The sequence below is a fragment of the Caretta caretta genome, chromosome 24, assembly GCF_965140235.1.
Source record: "Caretta caretta isolate rCarCar2 chromosome 24, rCarCar1.hap1, whole genome shotgun sequence".
NCBI lineage: Eukaryota > Metazoa > Chordata > Testudines > Cheloniidae > Caretta > Caretta caretta.
In genome coordinates, this window is record NC_134229.1 from 10,714,907 (window position 1) to 10,741,601 (window position 26,695).

Sequence of the window (26,695 nt, forward strand, 5' to 3'; positions counted from 1 at the left end):
AGAGAAGAGTGAGGGGGGATTTGATAGCAACCTTCAACTACCTGAAGGGGGGTTCCAAAGAGGATGGAGCTCAGCTGTTCTCAGTGGTGGCAGATGACAGAACAAGGAGCAATGGTCTCAAATTGCAGTGGGGGAGATCTAGGTTGGATATTCAAAAACACTATTTCACTAGGAGGGTGGTGAAGCGCTGGAATGGGTTACCTAGGGAGGTGGTGGAATCTCCATCCTTAGAGGTTTTTAAGTCCCGGCTTGACAAAGCCTTGGCTGGGATGATTTAGTTGGTGTTAGTCCTGCTTTGAGCTGGGGATTGGACAAGATGACTCCTGAGGTCTCGTCCAACCCTAATATTCTATGATTCTATGATCTTCCACTTTGCTGCTGGTCCACGTGCTGCGACACTTGCGAGGTGCATGGGCACTCTTTTCCTTTTTGAAAAGGGCAGGACACCAGTAACCCCGGGGGCTGGCACAAGAGGGTTTGGCTTTTAAATCCCTGCAAATCCTGCAACAACTTTGATTTTAGGGACAGCGATAAAACAGCAGTGAAGATGTTAGGCTAGATCCTCAGCTGGTCAAAAACTAGCCCTGCTCTGCTCAGTTCAATAGAGTTACAATTGCTAAGCATATGACCCTTTGTCGGGAGGCTGGGCAAATAGACTCTTTCAATCACTGAAAGACTTCACAGACACAACCCAGCAGCAACCTTCTGGCCAGAGGTAGAATCTTTTGTCCTGACTGCTGCTGGTCATGTCATAGCAGCATGTGTAATTCCGTGGGCAAGTTAATGATCGGAAGGGAAGGGGGGTGTCAGTTGATTCATAAAACTCTACACAATCATAATTTCACAATGTCTCCCTCTGTGGCATGGCCGGGGCACTCACTGCCCACTCTGCCCCTGTTCTTAGCTCCAGGACCCCAGGTAAGGGGAAATTTTGATAATGCACTGTCGCTGGAAATGGGTCGAGTTGGGAATCATTCGAAAGCCCTTTCTCCCATGAACACAGTGGTACCAAACATGAGAAACCTAGAACAACTATGCAAATACACATCCAAGAAAATGTTTAGAAATCAAGAGTTTTTTAAATTATACCTTAACGTGTGTGTCAAACCTGCCGCCCTCCCAAAGCTAAATTGCGGCCCTTGCCTGACAACATCGTGTTACCAGTTAATGCTCTGAACATGATACCAGCATAATTTTTGTAACGGTACAGATTACTATAAGTGGAAGGAGTGCTGAAAGTTGATTTGCCATCATCGGCAAAAAGCAACAACGCGGTTCAGTGGTATTGATTACCAGCTTTGTATATGATGTCACAAGAGTTGTAATGAGCATGATGCTGGCAGGCCATGGGACAACTCATCCAAAGGCCCCATTTCTCAGCCGAACGCTGACAAACACACAGAGCTGGAATTGGTCTGGCTCCCCCGTGGGTTAATATTGTTAAAATAGGTATTAGAGTTATAAAAATATGCTAAGTGATTAGACTTTATTGAAGGCTTGTCAACTGCTGCCTGCATTAATCTCACTTATAACATCCATATCCCCTATTGAAAGATTGGCATTGAAAGCATGTACAAGTCACCAGAAAGGAAAGAGACAAACTAACTAGTGTGAAATCTGAGTCTCCAGCCGGAGGCTTTATCTGCTGCCCCACACAGAAGGCCCAGTGACACCCAACTGTTGTGGAACATCAGATGACAAAAGACTTTATGGGGTGCAAGGAGGGAAAGCAGTCAGCAAAGAGGAGACATGCAAGTGAGTTCCTCCCAAGAGCTGAATTTGCAACTCAAAGTAGAAAGGGGGAAGAAATAAAAAGCCCCAACAAGGAGGAACTGTATCTTTTATGCTTCTTGGACTCTGAGGGTATGTTGACACAGGGACAAAAGACCTGTGGCACGGCCACAGCTGGCCTAGGTCAGCTGCCTCGGGTTTGCAGGGCTAAAAATTGCTGTGGAGACATTCAGGCTCAGGCTGGAGCCCAAGCTCCGGGGTCTCCACCCTTGCAGTGTCCCAGAACTTGGTCTCCAGTCCGAGCCTGAACAGCTGTACAACAATCTTTCAGCTCGAGAGTCCAAGCCCTGCAAGCCTAAGTCATCTGACCTGTGGGCTTTTAGTCCCTGTGTAAGCGTACCCCGAGAGGCAAGGATTACTAAGCATAAGCGAAAGATCTCCAGGGCTTGGCCTGGGTTAGCCCTAAAGGACATATAGAGCTTGCTTTGTCCTAGAAGCTTCTATTACTTTTTGAAATTTAAGATTAGAACTCATTTGTGTATCTATGTTTACCTGCTTTAACCTTGTAAATAACTTTCATTTCATAAGAAAGTAAGAACAGCCATACTGGATCAGACCAAATGTCCATCTAGCTCAGTATCCTGTCTTCTGACATTGAGAAACACCAGGTGCTTCAGAGGGAATGAACAGAACAGGTAATCATCAAGTGATCCATCCCCTGTCGTTCATTCCCAGCTTCTGGCTTTCCTCTTCCTGGTTAATACATCTTTGGATAGTTTATTTAGGATTGGCTACAAACCTTGCCTTTGATGTGAGACCTAAAGTGCAAATGACCTGTCCTTTGGGACTGGATGTAACCTGAATATTGCTGGGATGTTTGGGGGTAAGGGACCCTCTATCACAAAAGGTAAGCTTACGTGCATGGTGAGATAGGTCAGAGTACCCAAGAGTCACAGAGTACTGTCTGTGACTCCATGGTTAGGCTGTTATAGGCCATGAGGAGTTTACACTTAATAAATAGTTGGTGAATGCTAAGTATAGCATTCACAGCCAATGTGGGGTTTGTGTCCTGCTTCTTCACAGCCTGCCGTGAGGATGGCACTCACACTCAAGTCACTATAGGACAGCTTGAACAGGAGGCACTGATTAAGATGTCAGCATCCAGCAGATGTTACTGGAATCCGTCTGCAAATGGTATACACATACCTAATGTACATTATGTAACATGATTAATTACAATCCCAAAGGAATTTATTCCAAAATCCTTGCTTTTACTTTGGTCTTGATCAGTTTTAGGTATCAATGGGGAGACAAAGAGTACTGACTAGTGGCTGAATCTTTGGCAAACACCACTGTGAGGAACCTGGCTAAACACAATGCTCTGTGTCACTTTACATGCACCCATAAACTGAACTTGGCCAGCTTGGAGAGGAAGTACATCAAGCATCAAGAAAAAGTTGAAGACTTTGAGACAAGGCCAGCTGTGGGCAAGACTTGCCTTATATTAGGTCCCACGACGTATCCCTCAGAGCTGTGTTCCTATCACTCAGCCCCTGGGTAGCAGAGGTGACCGGGACCCTGGGGGCTCCAGCGGCGATTTAAAGGGCCCAGGGCTGTAGTGGTGGCCGGAGCCCTGGGCCCTTTAAATCGCCACCCAAACCCCGCTGCCAGAGCCCTGGGGTAGCGGCAGCGGGGCTCTGGTGGCAATTTAAAGAGCCCTGGGCTCCGGTTGCCGCTACCACCCTGGGCCCTTTAAATTGCCACCAGAGCCCTGCTGCCGGAGCCAGCAGAGATTTAAAGGGCCTGGGGTGGCAGCGACGGCCGGAGCCCCAGGCCCTTTAAATCGCCTTCTGAGCCCCACTGCCAGACCCCCGGGGTAGTGGTGGCAATTTAAAGGGCCCAGGGCTGCGCTGCGGTAGCAGCAGCTGGGAGCCCCTGGCCCTTTAAATCACCGCCAGAGCCCCGGCCGCCGCTGCTACCCCGGGGCTCTGCCAGCAGGGCTCAGGTGGCTGGTAGCTCCCGGCAGTGATTTAAAGGGCCTGGGGCTCCCAGCTGCCACTACAGCAGCCGGAGCCTGGGGCCCTTTAAATCTCGATTTAAAGGGCCCGGGCCTCTAAAGGCTCCCCCTCTTCCAGTTGAGGTCATGCCCCCTGCTCAGGACTCCAGAGTACCGGTAAGTCCTTTAAGTTACTTTCACCCCTGCAAGGGGTGCATTTATACCTGCTATCAATTGGGCAAATTATCAAGCAATGAAATGGCTCCAGGATGATCAAGCACATCCAAAACTACCCTCTCCTATCAGGCAGGGATGGGTCTTGGAGGATGAACTGATCACACCAGTTATGTATGAAACACCATGCACTCCCAAACCAATCCTTCAGCTAATCAAATGCTCACATGCCAACACCAGATGCTCACCACCCTGCAAAAGTTTGGCCAGCAGCCTGCTTTGTGTGGAGATGTGTGAATATGATGCAGATGAGGATCAGGGCGACAAAACATCTCGTGCTGGTGGCCTAAAGAGGGACAACACTGAGGAATATATGTTTTCACTCCGACATGCTGAGGCTAACTTCCTGAGGATTACTAAAGCCCAGTGTTCCTTGACGTGTGAGCAATGCATCCCTGCATAAAGTAGAATTCAATAAATCCTGCTTTTTAAACATTCTCAAATATACATCTGTGCAATTGTTCTAGGCTTGTCATGGTTGGTACCATTGTATTAGTGGGAGAATAGGCTTTCGAACAACCCCCTACTTGACCCATTTCCAATGACCTATTATCAACAGTTCTACTACTTAAGGACCTGGAGCGAGGGTGTGGGGAGCGAGTTGCCCCACTGCACCACAGAGGGTAACACACTGAAATGACACCCACCCCCCTTCCATTTCTATCACTAACTTGCCCACGGAATGAGATTTTACTCCATTGTACTCCCAGGCTATCATTAAAGATCCCCACACACCTCTGGGAGCATTGACCAGCCCTGTCCTGTGGGTATTCCTTTCCGCATCCTCAAATAGCCCCTGGAGTTTCATCCGGGTATCAGTAATCAGCATTAAACAGGTTTCAGAGTAACAGCCGTGTTAGTCTGTATTTGCAAAAAGAAAAGGAGTACTTGTGGCACCTTAGAGACTAACCAATTTATTTGAGCATAAGCTTTCGTGAGCTACAGCTCACTCCATCGGATGCACTGTGGAAACTGCAGAAGACATTATATACACAGAGACCATGAAACAATACCTCCTCCCACCCTACTCTCCTGCTGGTAATAGCTTATCTAAAGTGATCACTAGCTTATCTAAAGTGATTACAATGTGTATCAGAGGAACAGCCGTGTTAGTCTGTATTCGCAAAAAGAAAAGGAGTACTTGTGGCACCTTAGAGACTAACCAATCTATTTGAGCATGAGCTTTCGTGAGCTACAGCTCACTTCATCAGATGTATACCTTGGGCCATTTCCAGCACAAATCCAGGTTTTCTCACCCTCTGCCCCCCCCCCCCCCAACTCACTCTCCTGCTGGTAATAGCCCATCCAAAGTGACCACTCTCTTTGAGCTGTAGCTCACGAAAGCTCATGCTCAAATAAATTGGTTAGTCTCTAAGGTGCCACAAGTACTCCTTTTCTTTTTGCGAATACAGACTAACACGGCTGTTCCTCTGAAACCTCTCTTTACAATGTGTATGATAATCAAGGCATTAAACAGGGCGTGACACATGGCTAGAAAGGGTTAAACATCCTGCAAAATAAATAACCCTCAAAAGACCTGTGGGGAGATAATGTTTGTGTTTTGTGTATTTACATATGGGTGAGTAGGGTCCACAATGTAATCAACAATCCCTGTCTATGCTGTATTCTGATAATTCAGAGGTCAAAAGAACATCCGAGCATTTAAATGAATTGCAAACACGGGATTTCTCTGTATTCATCTCTCTTTGAAATGTATAGTAAATAATCTGTGAATGGTGGAGGAACAAGCAAATGGCCTTATGTTAATTTGTATAGCTAAGTACCGGTGATGGATCTCCTTCAAAGTAATCCTAATTACCTTTTGTTTCCTAAGGAATTCCAACTTGTCAAAAGAGATCCTTGGGCCCTGATTCTGTCATTTCAGATCTGCTTAGACTTCTTCAGGGGAAGTTTGAGTCACAAGACTGAGGTCCCAGTTATACTGGTACGCCCTGAATATGAGATTTGGACATTGGATTATGACCTATGAACTGAATTCTAAAGGAACTCTTTGCAACTACAAAGCTCACCATCTCTGCTGTGAATCTGAAGCTCAGTGAATTGAACTCATGTCTGTCTGTATATTGATCTTTTAACCATACTCTCTCTCTCTTTTGTTTTTTGAATAAATTTTAGTTTCGTTAATAAGAATTGGCTGTAGCGTGTCTTTGGGCAAAATCTGAAACATCCATTAACCTAGGAGGTTAATCCTTTGGGATTGGTCTGATCCTTTGGGATTGGTAGGACCTTCTCTTTTATATGATGAAACAAGATTTTCAGAAATGATCATATTTGACGTGGGTACCTGGATGGAGGCCGGAGGCTGGATCACTTTAAGGGAACTGTGCTGTTTGGACTTCTGAGTAACCAGTAAAGTAATAAAGAAGCTTTTTTATGCTGCCTTGGTTAATCCACGTATTGGAATAGCCACCAGGTTTACGGGGATTGTCTGCCCCGTCCTTTGCAGTTCACCCTAATTGAGTGACCATAGCTGGCTCCCCCCTAGGACCCGGTCACACGGGTTTTTTAAGAACTGCTCACAATAAAAACAGCGGTCATGAGAGGCAACTGCAATCCACTGGTAAGTAGAGTCAGAGTTTAAAGCCAGAAGGGGTGGCCAGATCGTCTAATCTGACCTCTTGTATCTCACGGTCCACCAACCCCACCCAGCACCCACACACTAAACCCAACAACCAAAGTAGACTGAAGTATTCCAGCCCGCACGAGACGAGATGATGTGCCACAGGCAGAGAATAGGAGAGACCAAGGTGCACCAGTGTCCGAGGCCCCTGCAATGGCAGGGAAATGATTCCATGAGAAATACCTAGATAATCCTGCCAAGTGGCTCACATACTGAAGAGAAAGGCAACCCCTCCTCCCCCAGGTCATTGCCAATCTGAGTTGGGGGGAAATTCCCGCCTGACCCCACTGTGACACTATACCATAGAGATATGGTCATGATATGAATATGGCATAACTAAGATTTTTTTGTGCAAGATGGGACATGTAAGGTATCATTGGAAAGGTAATGATGTACTGACTATGATTATCCTATTTGTAGGCATGTATCATTTTTGTATCCGAAGTTGGGAATATTGGCTATGTACCTATTACAACTGTGTTTATACCTGGGGAATGCCCACCAGACAAAATGCAATCAGCCTGGATGGGCCATTAGGGGGAACACTAGGACTTTGAAGATGCTAATCTCCCACCTTCCTGAGAAGTTTCCAGGGATGCTGCAAATAACCTTCACTCATGGCTGCTTTGACACTGCAGGGTTATGTGACCATGTCATCTGGTACTGGATTCCATCTTGGACTATCTTCCACTAATAGGGGGTGGGGATCAAACTGGGGAAAGAAGGATTCCCGCCATATGTAAATCCTATTTAAGGCAGGGAAGTGAGTTAATCTAGGTTCTTTCTTCACTGAATCCCGCCCAGGATGACTGCTGGAAACATCGAAGAAACAAAGAGAAGGGGGGTGGGGGGGCAGAATAGCTGAGCCCAGGCTGGAAAAGGTGTCTGGCCTTTAAGGTTAGAAATTACTACTTGTAAGCAGTTTCTTTAATGTATCAAGCTTAATTTGTGTGTTTTATTTGTTCCGTAATCTGCTTTGCTGTTTCCTATCCCTTATAATCACTTCAAACCTATCTTTTGTAGTTAATAAACTTGTTTTTGTTTATCTCTAAACCAGTTGGTGGAATTCATAACTGGGGGGCCAAAAGTGTGCTTATCTCTTTCCACATTGAGGGAGAGGGCAAATTTCAATTAGCTTACACTGTACAGTTCTCGGTGCAGCGCAAAACACTACAATTTTGGGTTGACTCTCCAGAGGGGAGTGCACTTGAGTGCTGGACAATTCCCTAGCTGAAAGCCTTTCCACGCAGTTCTTATTTCAGTGTCTGTGTCTTTCTGCAGCTGGGCGTGTCCCTACCTGTGTGTGTGCTGGAGGAGGCACAGCAGGACAGGGTGAGGGAGCCCAGGCTGCTGAAACAGGGAGGCTCAGTGGTACCCCAGTACATTAGGTGGCACCCCAGAGTGTGTGTGGGTGCGGTAACCCATCACACCCACATATGGCAATCAGGGGGACTCTGAGCAGGTGAGCGAGAACCAGCCAGCCAAGCACCTGAGAGAATGCTGGATGCCACCTCAGAGGTCAGGCCCTCCCTGTCCAATGTCCCACCCCCAGCCGTGGCCATCCCTGATGCTTCAGAGGAAGGTGATATAAAACAAAACAAAAAATCAGAGAATACATTGCAGGGGTAGCAGGAGAATCCTTTCCTGACCCCTACAGGCAGCCTGCAGAAATACTGAAACATGAGCTTTTAGAGACATAAGAAGTGAGCCCCAGGGCTGCTGAGCCCTGCCCCTATCATCACACGCAACCTCATCACACAATCACACTCCTACATTTGTCCAGCTCTCTCTTAAAATTGTTTGCTCCCAGCCCCCAATTCCTACGCAGAGGCTGTTCCAGAACCTTCCCCCTCCGAGGGTTAGAAACCTTCTTCTAATTTCCAACTTGTTCACGGCCAGTTTATCCCCATTTGTTCTTGTGCCAACATTGTCCTTTAGCTTCAATAGCTCTTCCCCATTCCTGGGATCTCCTCCAACCCTCGCTGTATTTATAGAGAGCAATCATAGCCCCACTCAGCTTTCTTTTTGCTAGGCTAAACAAGCCAAGCTTTTCCAGTCTCCTAAGACAGGCCCTCCTGTCCCCTGATCATTTTAGTAGCTCTTCTCTGCACCTGTTCCAGTATGGGTGACAGGAACTCGACACAGTATTCCAGCTGAGGTCTCCCCAGGGCCTTGTACAATGGTATTAATATTTCTCTCTCCCTACTGATATGCCCTAGGATTGCATTTGCCTTTTTCGCTGCTCCCGTATCATTGGTGGCTCATAGTCATCTTGTGATCAACACACAGCCAGGGCTCTCTCCTCCTCCTGCTTCCAACTGATGAGGCCCTGGCTGGTAGTAGATATTCTTCTGATTAGACCCTAAGTGCATGACTCTGCACTATTGAACTTCCTCCCATTTCTGTCACTCCTGGCCTCAAGGTCATCCAGATCTTCCTGCCTAACAGTCCAGCCCTCCTCTGCATTGATGACAATGCCCAACTTCGTATCAGCAGCAAGTTTCAGTAGCACGCTCCTACTTTTCTTGCCAGGGTCATTACTACAAAGACTGGCCCCAAGAGGACTCCTTAAGAAACTCCAATAGTCACCTCCCTTCAGTCCAATAATCCGCCTTTTAGCACAACCCATCTCCCCTGACTTCACTAACAGTGTCCCAGCTGGCACCCAGTCAAATGCTTTGCTGAAATCCAAGTATGTTGGATCTTCTGCAATTCCCTTATCTGAAAAAAAAAAAAAAACCCACCAGTTATTTTCTCAAAGGTGGCAATCAGGTTAGTCTGGCATGATCTCCATAGGGTTAACCCTTGTTGCATTACATCCCCTCTAGAAGGTGACCAGATGTCCTGATTTTATAGGGACAGTCCCGATATTCGGGGCTTTAGTCTTATATAGGCGCCAATTTACCCCCCACTTCCTGCCCTGATTTTTCACACTTGCTATCTGGTCACCCTACCCCTTTACCGCCACAAAGTTATTTTTTCCTTCACCATTTGTTCTACAGCCTTGCCTATTACTGAGGTCAGACGAATACATCTGTATTTGCCCTGTTCACTCCCTCCCTCCCCGCACCCCTTCTTAAACACAGGCACAGCGCTAGCTACTCTCCTGTCATACAGTACCACCCCCGCACAGATTAAATATCCTTGCTGCCAGATTAGCAGTCTCAGGTGCCAGTTCTTTCAGAAAGAAACGTTCCTCTCCTCAACATGTCCTTAGAGGGCCCCATAGGGAAAAGTGGAGCCTTTGAGCAGGAGCCCAAGGTGTCCCTGTCCTGGGCAGGGATTACCATGGGTGAGCCTGGTTGTATTGCTCTGTACAGTTGGCTAGGGAGAGCCAGATTCAAGGAGTGGGGAGAAGGGCGTATGCGCTTGCAACTCCTCCCCACAGGTGTCTGTGCTCTATTCCTTGCCCCTTCATTTCCCCATTCAGCAGATCCCCCACCCCATCGAGACAGACATGGAGGACAGAGCCAGGGAAAGCGTCACCACCTTTATTCAGGGAATTTAGACAGCCAATTGTGTACAATCAGGTTCTGCCAATGGGGGGGGCAGGGGGGGAAATCACACCACGGAGTTGATAGCTGCCAGCGTTGCCTTGGCAATCACTTCTGCTCTAGCTCCCCCTCGTAAGCCCAGGTACCCGGAGGGCCCTGCTGGGCAGCACCCTTTCAGGATTTGGAAGCAGCCAGCAGGGTTTTCACAAGCCGCTCTGAAGGAGTCTGCATTCTTAAGCTTAGCCAGGGCCAAGTTGAGCTGCTCCCCTAGAATGCAGTCCCCACCTGTCACCCTGGCAGCTGGCAGAGAGAAAGGTACAGATCTGAGTTAATTAACACCGGGTGTTTATTAGAGAGTTGGATGAGGGAGAGGAGAGACAGCTGTGTGCAGGTGGCAATTTATTCTGTGTTAGCTTCCCTCGCAGGGGGCTCAGTGCAGATGCCTTTAAGCAGGTGTTTGGAGAAGTTCAGTGGGGGAGCTCACAGGCACATACTGCGTGGGGCCTGCAGGCTGGATGGTAGTTGATAGCAAATCCAGCTGGGCAGCGTAAATTCTTGACAGATTTCAGTCCCTGGGAGGCCTGGTCTCATTATTCAGAGGGGATCAGTGGTCAGAGGAATCTGACTTGCAGTAGAGAGATAACTGGATGCAGCAAGCTGTCACTGGGGACCAGGGCAGTGACTGTGTTGGCACGCTGGGGTCTAGAGTTTGGGTCTGAGGAAGGGGACGTGCAACGTATGCTCCGCCGCTGGACGGAGTTAGACAGCGGCTGCTCTAGCAGAGACGGCCACTGGCAGGGCACCGGCCTTTAGGAGAAAGCCCTTGCCCGCTGAAACCAGAGCCGAGGGGAGTGAGCGTGAGAAAAGGAACAGAGTTCAGTACAGGCCTGGCTCCCCCTTTCAGCAGCACCAGTGAGCGTGTGTAAGTGCTGCTAATGGCACAAGAGTGACAAAGGCCTTTTTAGGGCCCCCCAACCCTAACACACTTACACTAAGCTGCTCATCTACCCTGCAGCGGGACCTCTCCAGCTCCACCTCCCCTCTCTGCCCTCAAGCCAGCGCCGCCCACCTGGGCTGGCTCAGTCACTAACAGAGCCTGTGTGCAGGGGAGGCTGAGACCAGCCCAGGAGTTAGCTCAGCTTCTGCAGTACTCCCTAGAACCAGCAGTGAGACCCCCCCAGCCCTGCCTGTCGTAGGGGACCGGATGCAGCAGGAAGAGACTTGGATAAGAATCTCTTGGGCCGAGGGGACTGGTTATCCCTTTGAACGAGGATTAGATTTCAAACCACACAGTCAAAAGGCAATTGCTCCCCCCACCCCCACCACGAGGGGCCCCTGAACAGCTGGGGCCACTCCACCAGGACTCCAGCACCCCAAAGGCTAATTATGAAGAATGAGAGCACCAGTTTGGGGGACTCGTAGCCCAGAGGCACCAGGGAGGAACCACGTGGTCAGAGCACTCCAGGCGTCTCTGCAGGGCGCACTCTCTCGTCAACTGGCATCTCGTAAGACTTTCTGAAAGTCACAGACTGAGGCCATCCTATCTGGATTTTTAATTATATGTTAAAGAACCCGGCATGCTCTAGGCACTGCAGCATTTCCAGGGGGCTGTCCCCCCAACCTACACCCATCACCCCTTCCTATTGGTCGGCTGGCGTGGGTGGCAATCACATGATTCGACACTGGTCCCCTCCGGCGCTGGCTGTGTCTGACAGGTTGAGTCCATCGAGGTCAAAGTTCAGCCCAGGTGGCTGGGGAAAAAGGAGGGGAAGGGTTAGCACGTGGGAAGGCATGGCATGGCCACCCGCTGTCCGGCTTCGGTGCGACTAGGCCGGAGCCTCTGGCTGTGAGCCTAGTGCTACAAGAGGTGCTGGACAGACGGCATGTGGGCAAGATGTTAGAACCCAGGAGCCCGGAGTCTGGCTCTGCTGCTGGCTCAGTGCAAGACTACTCACACTCACGTCGCGTCTGTGGCTCCACTTCCTTTCGCCCCAGTAGGTGGGGGGTAGGGGCAGGAGTAATACTGACGCACCTGGGAGCTACCAGGCCTAACCTGATGGGCACTTGGACAGAAGAGGCTCTATCCATACAGCAGGTGTGACCTGGGCAGTGGCAGTACAAGCTCCCCATGCACACCTGCACCCGCATCAGCTGAAGTCCTCATCCCACCTAGGTACCAACTGCAAGAATCTAACCCCCATTCGTAGCCTGTATTGGCCTCCAGCCAACCATGAGCTAGACAGACATGACATCAGAGAGCTGGGCAGATGGACCAGCTGGGGGTGGGGGTCAGCACTGTGCCCAGGTTGCACTCCAGCAGGGAGATGGCCCAGTACGGACATCAGTTACATTCCCGCTGTAATGGAAATCCTGATGCCCCCCTTCTCCAACCAGGAGCATGCAGGTTCAGCGGCCTCCTTGTGCCACGCTGGTCGCCTAGCTGCCCATGGCACACACTGTCCAGCTGCCTCAAACCACCCACTGTTGCCTCCCTTCCATCCCAGCACCACGGTAGCATTCCACCCCACACTGGTACCAGGCCTTTATGGACCTGCCTGCCTACAGGAAGTTACTCATTACTCATATTCAAGTGGGCTGGGTGCTGTGCAAACACTGACACCATCCTTCACAATTGTTTTACAATCTAAATAGTCACAGGGTGGGAGGGGAAACTGAGGCACAGAGCCAGGAAGCAACCTGTCCAAGGTTATACAGCAGGTGGCAGAGCCAGGAACAGAACCCAGCTCCCCTGACTCCCTATCTGCTAGGCCACACTGCCTCTTAGAAAGAACTGTCCGGAGTACAGCTTTAGTGACTGCAGAGGATCTCTGGCCACTGCGCAGAGTGGACCTATGTGTTTTTATTGCCTTAATAAAGGGTTAGAGTACATCAGAAGGGAGTGTAAGCGACCCTTCTTCGCAGAACAGCTTCCCCCTCACCCCTTCTGTTCCTGCAGCCTCCCTTTATGCTTCACTTATTCCTCCAGCAGAGGTGAGCAAGCTGACAGCCGTCCCTCCCTCCTGCCCCCAGGCAGAATGACCTTTTGCTCAGCGCCTGGCCTGGCTCCCCTCCCAGACTTGTTGCTCTGCAGCCTGCTAGCCAGGGTCCACTGCTGACATCCAACGCTGGGAGCCACCCCTGCAAGGAGCTTCCTTGGCCCTCTCCTTTAGTTGGCAGAAACCCAGCAGTGACACACACACAGACACACACACACGCCTCTGCCCCCAGCAGAGCTGCTAACGTGCCATCACCAGAGAAGTTGCACTTCCCAAAAGCCATCTGGGGTGCCAATGACATAGCAGCTCTGCCTGCAGATCTGGACGTTGCCACCTTACCACACAGCGACGTCGCAAGGCTGTGCCTGCAAAGTGCTCTAGGCTGCTACCAGTGTGAGTATCAATAAAGCATTACATGCCGTTAATTGTCGCTGTGCTATCAGACAGAGTTCAGCAGCTCCTTCTGCTTCAGCTCCTGGGCCAAGTCGGTTTGGGGAGGAGTGTGGAAACACCAGCCAGCTGTCCGCCCTCTGAGCACCAGGCCGCAGGACACACCCATCTCCTCAGGGTGTGTGGGAGGGGGAGTCGGAACAGTGGCTGTATCCCTGGCCCCTAGGAGTGGCCCTACATCACAGTCTGGGCAGTGCGGTGCGAGAAGCAGCTGGACTGGGCACTTACATGGTGACAATGACCTTCCAGGAATTCTGCTGGCTTCCTTCAGGACCTTCCCACACCCAGGTGGCTGGGTTAAAGCTGTCCTGACAACCCCAAGCCTCTGCAATCCAGGTGTGCTGGGCAATTTCTGGTGCACTGATAGGGAGATCTTCAGGGATCCTCTCCTGCACCCCTTCTCCCACCCCACAGCCATATGATCCAAGGGGAGGGAGCAAAGTCCCATCCAATCACAGCGTAACATGCCAAGATCTCATGGATTTTATGCAAACAGAGAAAGGTACTAGCCAAGCAGGTGTTTCCCTAGCCAGTTCTCCACATGCTCTGTTTGCTCCTGGAGAACTCTAGGGAATTAACAGCTAAGCAGAGAGGGGCCCAACGAGCAAAGCTCAGATCCTGATCCAAATGGACCCTAAGGTTTTGCTTTTCAGACAGGAGGGGTGATGTCACGTCTCAGCCCAGCTGCTAAGTGCTACGCTTACAAATAGGCAGGCTTTGAAATGTACTCTGTTCTGATCCCCAGGAATGCACTCCTAAGGCGGCCTTGAATTCCTACTGCAGTAAAGCCACAAGCTCACAGCTTCCTCGCTCTGGCTGCCAGAGATCCTGACACTTGGCACCCAGCCCACTGTGCATGGGCTCCGCAGCAAGCCCTGGCATGAGGGTACCTTCCAAACAGCCTGGGCCAGCCTTGCCCCCAAATCCTCTCCCAAGAACCCCCATCACACCATGTGGATTTGGGAGCAAAACAGGCAATGGACAAAGTAAAATCTATTGCTCCAGGTAGATTATGGTCAAGAAACTGACAAGGGATGTAGGGGAAGATCCATGTTCTCTCAGAACCAAAGTCCTTCTAAGCATGTCTTTCAAGGCAAAAGTACCACCCCCTTCACCTGCGCTAAATGAGACTCTCCATCTTCCAGCAGTGTAGCACCTATGACACACTGAGCAGTTCTCATTTAAGCCAGCAGAGGGCAGTGGTGCGATGCATAGCATTGTCCCTGTTTTGGAGGGCTAAACTGAGCCATGGACAGGTTAAGAGTGTCTCCCAATCAGCAAGAACCTGGAATAGGCCTCCTGGGTCCTATTCCTGTCATACCTCCTTCCCCAAAGGAATTCCAGCTCTCCTAGGAGAGGGACAAGGTGCTAGACCTCAGAGTTTTATGCTGCCTAGACAAGAGCTATAGCATTAGACCAATCGCAGCACAGGCAGGCAGAGGACAAGCAGTTAAGGGGTTAAAGATTACATGGCTTGGGGAACATAATTCCCCTCCACCCTCAATGAGGCTGCAGCTCCATGGTCAGCGAAGGGTTAAGAACAGCCTATTCTCAGGCAACGTATTGTGCCAGCGAACAGCTCCTAGAGATTGTTTTTCCACCCAGCGTCAGCTGCTCTGTAATGCCCAGTTAAGGGGAAGAGCCAGGGGCTGATTCACGGCTGTTTTGGAAGTCGCAGACATTTCAAAACGTCACTGCACCTGTCGTGCTCGCAAACAGATTGTTGGGCTCCTGGGCTCTGTTAGTGCTAGGGCCTGCCAGCGACCAGCGCTAAGCCCCGCACACAGCATTCCACAGGGGGCACCTTTTCCTACCCCCTCCAGGTATCACTGGCAACAGGAAAAGACTCCGAGGAAGATGAGAGGTGAGCATGTGATCAGAATCCAGGAGGACATGGGGTTTAGCGCACTGCTGGCTTTCTCCCCATCCCCACCCCCCTAGTTAGGCCCTCTTCTGTGAGAAAGGGCCCCAGGCAGAAACTCCCCCGGTGGGAAGGCTGCAGGGAAAGCGGTTGTCTCAGCACCTGGGGAAGCCCAGCAAACTGGAGCGCAGAGAGCCTTCGAGAGCAATTCACTGCACAGCTAGAGAGCAGGGGAGAGCCAGCAGTCCCAAACTACTCCAGAATGGCCATGGCCTGGTCTACACACACCTTTCATACCAGCATAACGATGCCAGTTAAACATGTGAGATTTTTACAAATATAGTGATACCAGGACAGCCCCTAGTGGGGAAGTCTGGTCTAGAGGTGCCTTCCCCTGGAATAGTTTATTTCCCTTCCCTTCTGGGCATAGGCTACACTGGGATAAGCACCTTTATACCGATCTAACTGCATCCGCACTACTAACTAGACCTGGACAGTTAAGCACTACAGCTTGTGTGCAGACAAGCCCTGTAGCAGCCTCCCAGGGGCATGAGCTCTAACAATGCTGCAGTGGGGCTGGAAACTTGCTCATCTGCTCCAAGGATGTTCCAGAGCTCTCCCACTGCCAGCGCTGGTGCGAATGGTGAGAGCACGAGTGCAGACCAGCTGCCAACACTTCTACCAGCTCGCTCTGACAACGCCATGAAAGGGCAGAGCGATCCCTCTGAACTAGTGCTCCTGGCACTGAGGGACATTGCAGGTGCTAGACCAACAGTAGGCAAATGGCCCAACATGCCCAGTGCAGAGACACCTAGGAGCCTTGTAAGGAGCCAGCTCTGGCAAGGGAGAGCTTGTCCCATGCATATAGCCCCGCACATCCATACACCCCAGGCATGTCCCAGGCACCAGCTGTGAGACCAGGGACAGGGTCTATAGCTCAGATCTACCTGGGCCAGGCTTGGCTACAACAGATGCTGCCCAGTGGGGGGAGAAAGCCACAAACGCTGCACTGGCTCTGGATCAGCCACCTCTAACCCCAGCCCCCAGTGCAGAGCCTTGGAGATGGACTTGCCCCAGAGGCCTGCTCCTAGCTGCAGAGCCTGGCCCTCTGGGAGAGGCATGCCAATGCACGAGCACAATGGCGGTAAGGCAGCAGAGCAGTCTGGTCAGGAACAACACTGCTGGCTGCACGGAGAAGCAGAAATCGAACGCTATGTGCAATCGAGGTCCCTGGAACCGTTTCCCAGCTCAGTGAAGCAGGGCCCAGGTCAGTGCTGGCCCAGCATGGCATCCCAACAAGAAATAATAAACGCTTTGCTCATGTATCGGGCTCTTCATGAGTGGATCTCAAAGCACCTCACTACCTTATTACCCCTGCTTTCACAGAGGTACAGAGAGGCTGAATGTCTGGCCCAAGTTCCAGAAGGGGGTCTGTGGTGGATGGGGGAATTCCCACATCCCAGGCTCGTGCTCTAACCACTGAGCTATCCCCAGCCACTCACCCTCCTACCAGAGGCACAAGTCTGAGTAGGGTGCACAGAAACAGCAGCTGGTAGATTTGCTCAGGAAGATTTTTCCTTTTAAAATCCAGCAACACTGTTCTCCTGGGCAGACCCACCTGATTCTTTCCTTTGGCTGGAACCAGCCAGCAGGGGAATAAGCACCACTAGGTGACAAAGGGTTACACCTGACTAATTAGGCCTCTACCTGTCAGTACAGCAGATGACTACAGAAGTGTGAATTAGTCCCCGGCAGCACCTCATCAAAGCCCTCCAGACATTAACGAAGCTGCACATGTCCCATTCTCCCCAGAACCAGTATTACCCCCATTTTACACTGGAGAATGGAGCCACAGAAAGGACTGCCCCTGGTCACAGCACACGGGTGTCAGAGCCAGGAGTCAAACCAGCACACAGAACTGAGTTCGGATTCTAGCCGCTAGAGAGCTCTCCTTGCCAGGAATATGCAGTGGCCCCAAGGTTTCCTGTATCCCATCAAGACACTGCTTGATCCCATCGGGAAAGTCAATCCTTTCACGTCCCTGCCAGCCCAAAAGGCACTCAGCACTGATCTAGTCAGTAGCAAGGAGGTGCTGCCTTCTGTTGCTAGATACCAACCAAAGGATAGAATAGTGGAGCAGCTAGAGAAGGGTCCAGGGCTACCTGACAGCTCTACCATCTCCCAGCAGACTCCTAGATGAGCCTGAAGACTAGAGGCCCAATCCCTTCAGGAGCAGAGGGCTCTAAATTCCCATTTGACTGCAATGGGGGCTAAGGGTGCTGAGACCAGGGCTGGGAATCAGGCCGTGTCTACGGGAGGAATGTACGTTCCACACTCACCGACTCTCCAGCCAGCTCCTTGGGAGGGTGCCCCAGGTCCTGGAGCTGGAAGAGAGACAAGAGCATTAAGGGAGAGCAGCTCCAAGCAGCATGTGTCCAGCTGTACAGCCCAGCATGAGGGGATGGCTCAGGAAAGGCAAAGCCTCGCCCCTCAGTGGCTGGATCCTGGCCCAGCAGAGGTCAGGAGTGAGCTGGGATGTCACCAACAGTGCTTCTGTGGCCTGAGCGACGCGAGTCTGGGCTCTCAGTCTGGTTCCTAGTGGACAAATGCTCTCAAAAGCCCCATCCCAATTGACACGCCAGGACTGAGACCCCCTCAGCAGAGCTCACGGCTAGAAAGAGGGTGCAGGCCCCCAAAGGTGGGCTCTAAAAGAGGACATGCTCACCTGCTGCATGAGATCCAACACCATTTCAAAGCGAGCTTTCTGCTCGGCGTCACTGTCTGTAGCCTGCTCAGCCTCGAACTGCTGGCAGATTTTACCCATGATGCTGTGCTGCTCCTGGTACTTTTCAAACTGCTCTTCAGGCAGGGTGTCGCGGTGGCTGTGCAGCCACTCAGGGTACTAGGAGCAAAGGACATGGAGATATGGTGACCCTCGAGGCGGGGGTGGGGTCGTGCCATTCTGCCAGCTCCCAGCCCCTTACTTTTTCCGTGATCTCTTTGAGGGAGGGGTAGAGCACATCCTTGGACAGGAGATTCTGCATGATGCTTTGCATGATGGGTAAGATATTCCCCTCGCCGTCGCCTTCTTCCAGGCCCAGGCCTTCCATGGCTTTCGCCAGCTCTTCCTCCGACATGCTGGAGTTCTGGAGAGGGAAACCAAACCCCACAAATAAGGAGATTTACATCCAGCACATCACAGGGGTCGGAAAGAGTGCAGGCAACCAGCGCAAGGACTAGTGCACAGAGAACGTCCCTGGTAGAGGGAGGAGCACCCCCTACTGTGCCACCATCAAGACAAGTGAATGCTCTCTTGTGATGCAGAAGCCAGATTGTTGTGCCCCAAACACCTCTGCAACCTGCTGCTTCCTCCTCTGGCATCTTTCAAGCTATTTCCCTTCAGGATCTCAGCCCCAGAGGAGTCAGGGTCTGGACTGGAAGTCACCTCATCTGAACTGGGTCAGAACATGACCAAGCTCCGGGAACCTCAGCAGATGCTTTACCTGTAAGTCGTTGGCATTCTTAGCCAAGCCGCTGAGCGTCTCTTTCAGACAGGAGGTGAATTCTTGTTGGGATGTCGTGTCACTTCCTGTGGAGATCGAGGGAGAAATGCTAGATCAGACAAATACTCATGCTATTACCAGGTTAAATTACGGCTCCAAGTTATTAGCGCTTCTATGTACGCAACAGAGAGAATTTCCAATAGCAGAGATGGGACTGCGGACCCAGGCGACCTTCGTAATAACAATACTTCACTTTCTCTGCTGCTCTTTTAACCCACAGACCTCAGAGAGCTTCTTTAAAGGTGCCTTGGGATTATCACACCCAATTCTGCAGGCACAGAGAGAGGACGTGACTTACCCAGGTCACAGAGCAAGGCAGAAATGGGAGAACTCAGCCCTCCAGACTCTCAGGGTGGTGCAGTGACCAACAGACCATGGTGCCTTGCTGATTAGATGTTTGCTGCTCCTTGGAAATGAGGGCAAATCTCTATACCCTTAGATCTGCAAGGCGGACTCTGGTCTCCCTGCACATGTGGAGCGAGTTGAGTCTCAAGACCCTGACAGTCACTGGGAAGAGGCTGCTTGGGGCTGTGGACAACAACATGCTCAGCTCTGTGTAAACTCTCTTCTGCCCTTTGATTAGGAACGTGAAGAGGGCATGGATCAGGGATAAGGTTTACAGACAGAGGAAACCCAAACTCCCCATCAGCCTGTGCTCCTCTGCACCTGAACCCACGGCCCAGACATGAAAGGAAGCATTGTTTAAAGACGACAGATATGCTTTGCATGGTTTTTTTTTTTTTTGCTCTCTTTAGATGCTTGTAAGGGCTGGTCTACACTAGAAAAGTTACACCAATATAACAATGTTGGTTGGGGGTGATTTTGTACCCATCAAGTTATATCAACAAAACCCATAGCATGGACTCAGTTATACTTACACAAAGGTATCTTATACAAGGACAGCTGATTTTGCTTCCTGAACTGGAATAAGCATACTTAGATAAGCATTTAAACCAGTATAACTGCATCGACCCTACAGGGTTTTTTGTTTTGTTTTTTGCTGCTCTAGCTGTATGGGTATGAGGTAAAGCTACAAACTTCTGCTAACATCACTGTGGCCCACATAACAGTGCTGGCAAAAGCATCTAGGTAGATACAGTCGGGCTGGTAAAAGCATGCTGATGGTGGAATAAGCTATAACATCAAAAGCACAGGTTTGCTAGGACAAGCAGCATCCACACTAGGAGCATTAGGCTAGTACAGTTATGCTGGAATTGCTTTGCCAGTGCAGCTATGCTAGTGTAGACCTAGCCAAATTAAAGTAGTAAAGGTTTGCTAGAGCAGCTACGCCCTAAGCTTTTAGCAGCTCTGCAAGGCTTCGAAGTGAACAAACTCCATCTCAGTATTATGTGCCAGGACTGCATGTTTTCTACTACAATTATTCCTGGCCCTCTCTGGCATGACAGCGAGCATCACTAAGTGAAGTGGTAGTGGTTTGATTTTTTTTTAATGCTCCATTTTAATACGTTCCTCTCCTGGTGTTATTTGTGGTCAGAAGGAGTTGGGTTTCGAAGCATACCTTAGGGTCAGATTCAAACAGATTCTTTGTAGCATGGGTAAGTAATCTGAGTTTGCACCATAAAAGAAGATATCTGAATATTGTTCCTTAAAGAGGGAATCTCATTCACAGAAATCATGTGGATGGATTACACAGTGAAACTGACAGCTGGCAAATCCAAAACTGATAAAAGGACACCTTTTTTCACATGAGCCATGGATACTGGGTAGCAGTGAGTTCCACAGACTATCACTGAGGCCAAGAGTTTAGGGAGAATCAGAGACGATAAGACTTTACATGGATAATGAGCATAGCCAGCGTTAGACTAGTAAATATTTAAAAATAACATTTTGCAAGGGCTATTCACCCTCTGCACAAGCCAGTCACTGACTATTGGGCTCAGGAGCTAGCTGTGCATGGGACAGGCTGTCCCATAATGGCTGGATTTCTTGCACCGTCCTCTGAAGCAGCTGATACCAACCGCTGTTGGAAACACACACTGCACCTAATGGCCCCAGGTTGGGCCACTCCCATGTTCCTAACCCAAGGCCCTAGACTGTCCCTTGGTTTCATATATTTCACTCTGCAAAAAAACTAGTGGAAGTTTTCCCCCCTCAATGGCAGCCGGAGGAGTCAAGGGCTGATGGGTTCTTGAGCCAGAACTCTCCTCTTCCCATTCTGGTCAGGGTGGATGGACCTTAATGAGGCAACACATGAGATGCTTGAGCAGCCACTGCCTGTGCTGGACAATTGATACTACAGCGAGTTTTACAATGCTCCCCTGAAGCCATCCGATTGTCTCACAGCCCACCAACCGTCAGTTAAGCCCCTCCATGCCACGGAGAGGTAGCAAGGTATCACCTGGAGAAGCAACTACCCTGTGGCCACCCAAAGAGCCAGTGACAGAAACCAGGTGTTCTGACTCCCAGGCCCCTGTGCTAACCCACTGGACAGCTAACTCCCCTAATGTTAAATCCAGATAGCTCCCCCTCCAGCAGACTCAACGCCACGCAAAGGGTAACAGTGCGACACCCGCTCCTCACCAACTCTGCCAGCGGCCTCTGACAGCTTCTGGAACTGCTCCACCAGGTGGGGTTCTTCCTCAGCTAGCTCCTTCATGGCCTTCTCAAACTCTGTTGTGGCCTGCGCTGCCAGCTCGCTGTCAAACAGGTCCTGGAAGAACTTCTCCTGGGAGGCAAAGAGGGAGTGCTGGAAGGAAGCAAGCAAACCATGGTGTCACAGAGCTCTGTGCCCCACTCAGAACAAAATCTTCCCACAGGGACCATGAGATGCAAATGGGTGTTCCCTGGGCACCTGGGCAGGACCAAAGCCCAGGAAGGACCACAGGACAATTCCAGTGCTGATCCAAGTTTGCCAAGTCTGTGAAACGGAGCTGAGTCTCCTGGTAACAGGTTCCTGCACAATTGCTGTTCTGCTCCCAGCAATGGGAAACACAAAGACACAGCAAGAACAAAGACTTGTAAAAACAGAATAAATCAAAGCATTCAAAATGTTCAGGCTGGGTTCGAAATTGAGGTAGAGATTTGGACCTTTTTACAGGCATGGAAGTTCACGCCCAGAGGGGACGCGACTTGCCTGTGCTCATGTAACCCACACACCTCCTGGGTGTGGTGTTCTGTCCCATTCAGTGGCACCGAGAACACTCAGCGAGAGAGAGATTATGAGTGTTCTCTACAGCCTTAGCTAACAGCCATATGGCTTTTAGCTCATTCAGCAGAGGCTCATGCATTTAGCTCCAGAGATCCCAGGTTGGATTCTGCCCGCCAATGACCGGGGTCTGTCAGTGTTACAGTCACACAGCAAGTCAGTGACAGACCTAGGAATTGAAGCCAGGAGCTCTGACTCCCAGATCCCGCTCTAGTCACTAAAATCCCTCCAAAAACATGGTCCCAACTACAGCTGTATCTGGGTAAGTCACAATAATCAGAAACAGTGACCTTTGCAATGAATGGTCCCAGACTAGCCCAATCCCCACCACCTCCACCCACTAGGAGTGCCCTTCCAGCTACTGAACTGGACTGAACAGAAGCAGCTTCCACTGTGTCCCGACCAATCCACAGGAAGCGTGAATTCCAGACACAAAGGGCTGGACCCCGAACAGCCCTGCCATATGGCTCCCAAGGCCTGATTCTGTGGATGGGCAACAAGAACATTCTGGCCAATCACAACCACAGTGACAGGAATCAAGGACAGGCAGTTCCTGAGATAGCAGAGTTCTGACCAAGCCACTCTACTCATCCCCCAGAGAGAGACCAGCAGTCAAAGCTACAGCCCTGATTGGCCAGCATATTTGGGAGGAAGGCTTGGTGGAATGGGGAGTGGGGAGAGAATGGGACGCCAAGAATCCCAGACAAGAGCCCAGCCCACAAGAGCAAGGGACTCTACCAGATCTGTAAAGCAAGGGGAACTTCTCCCCAAGCCCTCTCCACCCTGCACTCAGATGGACTTTCCGAGCTCATACTTGGGCTGCATCGCCTGGCGACTTCTCAGAGCTGCAGGCATCCCCCGCTCCAGTAGCAGGGGCAGGCGGTGGGACCGGTTTGGTCTTCTCAAAATCACCGAGTGCACCTTAAAGACAGAAGCAGGGAGAGTTCACTTGAGTGGCTATAACCATGCAGGCCCCAGAAGAGAGGGAGACAGGAGGGGTTACACCAAGCCCACTAGGAAGCCGAGGCAGCCAACCCAGGGAAAGCCATGCACACTGTGACAAGGAGAAAGCATTTAAGATGCTCATGCTGCAGTGAGGGTGGGTCTATACAGCATTCTGGAGCCAGCCTCCTAGCCTGGGTTGACAGACTGGGGTTAGCAGGGCTCACCCTAGCACTCTAAAAATAGTTGTGTAGACAGCTGTCAGCCCGGGCTGGGAGGCTCGCTCCAAAATACTGTGTAGACACATCCTCAGAAGCCTCAGACAGCTTATACGGAGTCATACTTGACCTTTAAACCCATTGGCTTGCCAGCCACTACCCTCATGGCACAGAGCATTCCAAATCCTAGAGTTGCTACAGTTGAGGGTGGAGGGAGATGAACGTCCAGTTCTCATCCTACGCGTGGTACTTTAATTTACGCACACCGCTGCATGGCAACATGGCCATAATCCCTGCAGACCCAGTTTTGTGGGGCAAGTTCCCCCTCTACCCAGGGCTCAAGATGATGCACTGACACAAGGCACCAAGGGGTGGTTAAAGGGACCCAATGAGGTGAAATTTAACCCGACATTCAGATTTTGTGAAAGATGATTTTTTAAAAAAAATCTGAGAGCTAGTGAAATATTTAAAGTTCATTTTTTAAAAAAATGATTTGTTTGAACCAAGCTGTGTGGCACGAGGCTGGCACCAGAAAACCTCAAAGGAAATCGGTCAGAAACTCACGACGAACCAGAAGTCCACCTGACTGCTTTGCATCGATATTCAAATTGAGAGGCGTGCAGAACATTAACCAGGAGCATAAAGAATGAGAAGGAAGGCTCCAGTCCTGAAAGCACGTTTACCTTCACCACCACTGGCTACGGACTTGACCCCAAGGAGAGCAGGACTATAAATGAAGCCACCAGGTATTCAGTGTTTGCGGAACTGGGCCCTAAATTCTTAGCATTCATTCAGTTTAGCGATCGATCGGCGATGTTACTACCTAGCCGAGAAAACTTTTTAGTACTATACTTTAGTGTGACAGTGTCCCTTTAAGGATTCACAAATTCTTGTAACAGCAATCTGGGTCCAATCTTAGATTGTGTTGCAAACATAAAGAAAGTTAGTGAATTGACATTTACAGTGTGATCCCTGCTCCCGGCTGACTATGAATTACCCAGATCCTACTATTTGTTACCTTGTTTCCCTCAACACAAATTGCCTGTTTGTCTCATCCCCGCTTTATGCCTTGGCTTTTGGGTTGTAAGCTCTGTGGGGCGGGGGCTGCCATTTTTTATAGACAGCACCAGGACAATGGGGCTCAGTCTGGTTAGCCTCTGGGCCCTACTGCAATATAAAATAAACCACCCCCACCAATGCCAACAATAGAAACCATTGAAATGCCACTGCCTCTGGGGTGAAGCTTGGCAGCTAACAGCCACTTAAATAAACTTAAGACAAATGAGGGACAAAATATCTTGTATGTAAATGAAGCCACAAGGAAATCTAAGATGACACCCTACAATCAGCTAAGCAGCATCTCAGCCCCAGTAGAGTAAATGGCCAGGCTCTTGTGAAAATGCTAGGGAGTCCATAACAAGCACAGATAGCTGGGAACTTTCACCTCTCTTCCAGAGGACACATCCCTCTGACCAGCACTCCCCGCCCTTGCACTGCCTGCAAGAGAACTGGGAAGAGGGTCACCCACTGCATCTTCCCTGAAGTTTCCCAAACGCAGATACTGACAGAGGCCAACCGGGCAGTTTGAGAGAGCCAAGTGGGTCAAAGACCAGCTGTTGTTGACCATCAGGGCTGGAAGGGGCCTCAGAAGGTCATCTAGTCCCACCCCCGACTCAAAGCAGGACCGATCTCCAACTAAATCCTCCATCCCAGCTGCGAACCCCTACCCCAGGCACAGACCAGGTTCCCACAGCCCTGAGGAATCACTGTAATTTCTACCCCAGTAGCCCCCAGTTAGGGGACCGGGCCACAATTCACCCCATCTTATGTCCAAGACGACGTTTATTTACCACAGTTTTACACACCCGCTCCCCACAGAGTCTTAGCGGACAGGCCCATCACCCCTGAAATCCCAGCCGCAGCACAAGGAGCAGCCCGGGGGCAATGAAGGGCGCAGCAGGGGACCCACCCCAGCCTCACCGGCTCCTCCAGCCGCTGCCGGGGGGTTGAGCCCCTGGGCCTTGCGGGCTGCGAGCACAGCGAGGCGGGGCGTGTCACGGGCACAGGCACTGGGGACAGGGGCCCCCGAGGCCCCTCTAGGGTCTAGACACCCGCCTGCCCTGTGACGGGGTCCCCAGGGAGGGAAGCCCCCTAGGAGCCCCGCCAGACCTCCCCGCCCCCTTACTGTCCAGCAGCTCGTCCAGCTCCCGGTCCGGGCCCGCCTCCCCGGCGCCCGCCGCCGCCATCTTCCGCTGCCACCGCCTGGCCCGGCCGCCTCCTGCCGGCGCGGGGCGGCGCTGATCGGCCCGGCCCGGATCCGCCCTGTGGGGCGGGCCTGGCCGCCGCCGCCACCTTTAAAGGGTTGGGGCCGGAGTCCCCGCAGCGCTGCCCAGCACCTGCCAACCCCTGGCCCGGCCCCCGGGTCCCCCTCGTGTACCCCCGCCAGGCCCAGCGCCCCTCCCCGGCCCGGCCCCCCTCATCTACCCCCGCCAGGCCCAGCGCCCCTCCCCGGCCCGGCCCCCCTCATCTACCCCCGCCAGGCTCAGCGCCCCCCCCCCGGCCCGGCCCCCCTCATCTACCCCCGCCAGGCCCAGCGCCCCCCCCCCCGGCCCGGCCCCCCTCATCTACCCCCGCCAGGCCCAGCGCCCCCCCCCCGGCCCGGCCCCCCTCATCTACCCCCGCCAGGCCCAGCGCCCCTCCCCGGCCCGGCCCCCCTCATCTACCCCCGCCAGGCCCAGCGCCCCTCCCCGGCCCGGCCCCCCTCATCTACCCCCGCCAGGCCCAGCGCGCCTCCCCGGCCTGGCCCCCCTCATCTACCCCCGCCAGGCCCAGCGCGCCTCCCCGGCCTGGCCCCCCTCATCTACCCCCGCCAGGCCCAGCGCCCCTCCCCGGCCCGGCCCCCCTCATCTACCCCCGCCAGGCCCAGCGCGCCCCACCTCCCCGGCCCAGCCCCCCTCATCTACCCCCGCCAGGCCCAGCGCCCCCCCCCCCGGCCCGGCCCCCCTCATCTATCCCCGCCGGGTCTGACACTCTCTTACCAGGGCCTGTCAACCCCTTTATGATCTGGCACTCTTGCCTGCCCCTGCCAGGTCATGGCACCCTTCTTAGGTCCTGGCATCCCCCACCTACCCCCACCAGGGTGTGGCACCCCATCTGCCCCCCTGGCACCCTCCTCCACCCAGGGTCAGGCACACAACCTGCCCCCAGCAGGGCCTGGCATCAAGGGGGCAACTAGAATTTTCCTGAGGAGCGTGCCCTGCCATTACCCCAGCCAGCTCCAGTCAGGGGGCAGGGATGGTCTGCCTCCACCCCCGTTGGGCCCCTGCCTGACATTGGAGTTTTCATCCCTTGCTCCCCACTGCCCACTTTCACTAGCCCATGCACTGGGGTTGGTACTGACCCT

At 51.8% G+C, this 26,695-nt stretch overlaps 1 protein-coding gene across 2 annotated transcripts; it reads right to left on the bottom strand.

Annotated features, from left to right (window-relative positions):
* Nucleotides 1–10,079: 10,079 nt before the first annotated feature.
* On the bottom strand, nt 10,080–25,624 carry PEX19 (peroxisomal biogenesis factor 19). Of its 2 annotated transcripts, none has more exons than XM_048828355.2 (8): nt 25,478–25,624; nt 22,947–23,053; nt 21,508–21,652; nt 18,907–18,992; nt 18,388–18,549; nt 18,129–18,305; nt 17,743–17,787; nt 10,080–11,847 (listed from the first exon to the last, which is right to left on the bottom strand). In XM_048828355.2, the coding sequence occupies exons 1-8, from the start codon at nt 25,536–25,538 to the stop codon at nt 11,764–11,766; spliced, it is 867 nt and encodes a 288-aa protein (XP_048684312.1). In that variant the 5' UTR covers nt 25,539–25,624; the 3' UTR covers nt 10,080–11,763. The 2 variants fall into 2 exon arrangements, with proteins under 2 accessions (XP_048684312.1, XP_048684311.1); XM_048828354.2 differs by having other exon boundaries at nt 21,508–21,673.
* Nucleotides 25,625–26,695: the final 1,071 nt, after the last annotated feature.